We start from the raw sequence: 2,882 nt of genomic DNA, 5'->3' as shown, positions 1-2,882 counted from the left end.
ACATTTGAAGGAGCTCAACCCCCAAGCCACTCTATTAATGTACTGTATGACCTTCCTTGATACTAAAGAAGTCTTTGGATAACAGTTTAGTTTTATCTTGCTGACCGTTTGCTGCAAATAAGCTCAGACTTGCTGATAGCTGCCATTTTACTTCATTGTGACTACACCCACTTTCAATTAAGATTAGGCTATTTAACTTTAATAATAGTTAGACGGTCCTATCTGCATTATCTCCGTAGGGTTAACTGGTTAATATATTAAGGTTAATAGACTATTAATATACCTGCACGTGTTATAGATGATGTCAGTTGGTTCTGGTAGTGATTCTTCTAATAATAAATGTAACTGTATCACTGATTGATTAGCATCTGATACTGGAGTCAACCTAATCACAATAATGGAGGGAAATCAACACCTGCTAATAGTGTATAGTGGGAAATTTTCAAGGGCTGTAAATTTCACAAATTTGCCTAAAAATCTATTCTGTGGATTTAATATTCACAAATTTAGGCCATCTGCCATGTTGTACTGTAATAATTTGATTTTTCGCAGAAGCAATTTTCACAAATCTTCAAAAAAATTACAAAATTCACAAAATTTACAGTCCTCAAAATACAGTATTATAAATGATACATTATGTGCTGTACATGTAAAGTCTCAGTCATTTTGTCCTGGTTTATGCTGATCTGTTTTTATTGTAAAACTGAGACTTTTAGTGGCAGATAAAAGTGTTGTTGTTGTTTACAGTTTTGTTTACTTGTTTTCTCTTGTTGATAAATATTCTCTTCCGCTTAACGGAGTACCATACTGCAAATACTGGGGAGACTAACAACAACAATAAACAATAACAACAACAATAAATAATAACAACAATAAATAATAATAACAACAATAATGTATTAATAATTACTTGATAAATGACACCGATTGGCTCCAATCTAAAGAAAAGAAAATAAGAAAAAGAATTAAATGATATTATTATTATTTAAAAATAATAATAACAAATAAATTTATTAATAAGAGATAAATGACATTATATTATTATTATTACTAATATACAGTCCCAGTCCTACCATTAAAGTACACTATAGCTATTATAATAATACTCTCCTCTAGTATAATCAGTTCATTAATTATTCCAGTTCATCTAATATGTACATGTACATGTATCTATACATGAGGTACCTCTCATTCTTTTCATCTGATCTTCCCAGGAGCTCCTCCTCCTCATGATCAGTCTCTGAACTGTTGAGGAACACTCTCTCATCAAACTCACCTTCTTCTAACATTGCTAACTCATAAGTCTGCTTTAATGAACGGCTGGAGGGAGAGAGAGGAAGGGAGAGAGAGAGAGAGAGAGAGGGAGAGAGAGAAAGGGAGAGAGAAGTATATATACATGTAAATAAAACTTAATTCAAGGTACATATGTACATGTATACAGTATAGTCTCTCTTAATGGACACTCTCTATAGCGTACACCTCCATTTAACGGACAGCACCTAGTGTACCAATTACATTCCTTAATGTATAAAATAACCTCCACATAAAGGACACCTCTGTATAACAGAGACACTTTCAAAGTGTCCATTATATAGAGGCTAGTCTGTACTAGACTTTGCTAGAATTACAAGTACATAATTGTAGGCAACAGATCAGAAATAAAACAATTTCCTTAAGAAATAAATTCCCTCCTCTCTTGCTCCACCCACTTTGCCCCGCCCACTCACTAATTAGTTTGAAAGGTTGCTGATTGTATTATGAATGTGAGTAGATCGTGAGAACTGAGTTTGTGGGTTCCTCTTAATGAAGTACCAATGAGTACCTGAGACTCAAAGAGACGTCTCACTGAAGGCCACCAGTAATAGTCTCTCACTACCAGACACTCCCTCTCTATCACTGGAGGAGATAATAATAATAATAATAATAATAATAATAATAATAATAATAATAATAATAATAATAATAATAATAACAATGATAATGATAACAATAATAATAATAATATCACCTGCATGTACATGTACGTCAGGGCATGGCAGAGGGTGGAGTTATGTACATAAAAAACGAATAGATTATTAATTAATTATTAGCTTCGATGATACTGTAATCACTGGGCAATCTGGTTCGCTTAGTATTGTCATTATTATTAATAATTATAAAAATTTAATATTAGAATATGAAAAATAAACAATAATCATTTTAATAAACAACAAGTCGCCTATTACTATAATCACAAACATACAAGAATCCATCTTTATCAAATGTTAATCCACAAGGACAATTAAACTGATCAATATTACTGCCGTAACTTCCAAACTTACTAACAAACACACCATCACTAGTGAAGACTGATATACGATGATTGCCCTCTTCACTAACATACACTAGACCAGTAGCTGCAGTGTCTATTGTTATACCTATTGGATAATTAAGCTGTCCAGGACCAAATCCAAAACAACCAAACTGACCCACAAACTTTCCATCTGGAGAGAACTTTTGAATGCGATGATTCCAACAATCAGTAACATACACTAATCCTTGACTGTCAATAGCAATGTCAGTTGGAGACTGAAACTGTCCATTAGCTGATCCTTTATTACCAAATGAATGAGAGAAGGTTAGATCAGGATTCAAGACTTGTATACGATGATTACTATACTCAGCAATATAAACCTGTCCTGTTATAGGAGAAATGGCTATACCTTTAGGATGCTTGAATTGTAGTGGTCCACTGCCCTCCTTACCAACTGATGCTTTACGGTATCCATCCATGCTTATCTTCTGGATCCTGTGATTATCAGATACAAGAATGAATTTGTCTGGAGTAATGGCTACACCACGAGGATCAGAAAACTTGACATTACCCCTTCCTCCTTTCCCTC

The 2,882-nt window shown here is 33.6% G+C and overlaps 1 protein-coding gene across 1 annotated transcript; it reads right to left on the bottom strand.

The window, feature by feature from the left end:
* Window positions 1–206: 206 nt before the first annotated feature.
* LOC109591138 (retinoblastoma-like protein 2) lies at window positions 207–1,928 on the bottom strand. The gene is made up of 5 exons (XM_020006936.1): window positions 1,728–1,928; window positions 1,186–1,320; window positions 911–938; window positions 758–825; window positions 207–385 (listed from the first exon to the last, which is right to left on the bottom strand). The coding sequence occupies exons 2-5, from the start codon at window positions 1,287–1,289 to the stop codon at window positions 250–252; spliced, it is 336 nt and encodes a 111-aa protein (XP_019862495.1). The 5' UTR covers window positions 1,290–1,320; window positions 1,728–1,928; the 3' UTR covers window positions 207–249.
* Between the last annotated feature and the right edge of the window lie 954 nt (window positions 1,929–2,882).

Source organism: Amphimedon queenslandica, unplaced genomic scaffold (assembly GCF_000090795.2).
Source record: "Amphimedon queenslandica unplaced genomic scaffold, v1.1 AMPQUscaffold_8866_Cont19194, whole genome shotgun sequence".
NCBI classification, from domain to species: Eukaryota; Metazoa; Porifera; class Demospongiae; order Haplosclerida; family Niphatidae; genus Amphimedon; species Amphimedon queenslandica.
Note: the sequence above shows the minus strand (reverse complement) of the source record. Positions and strands in the feature narration are given on the sequence as shown.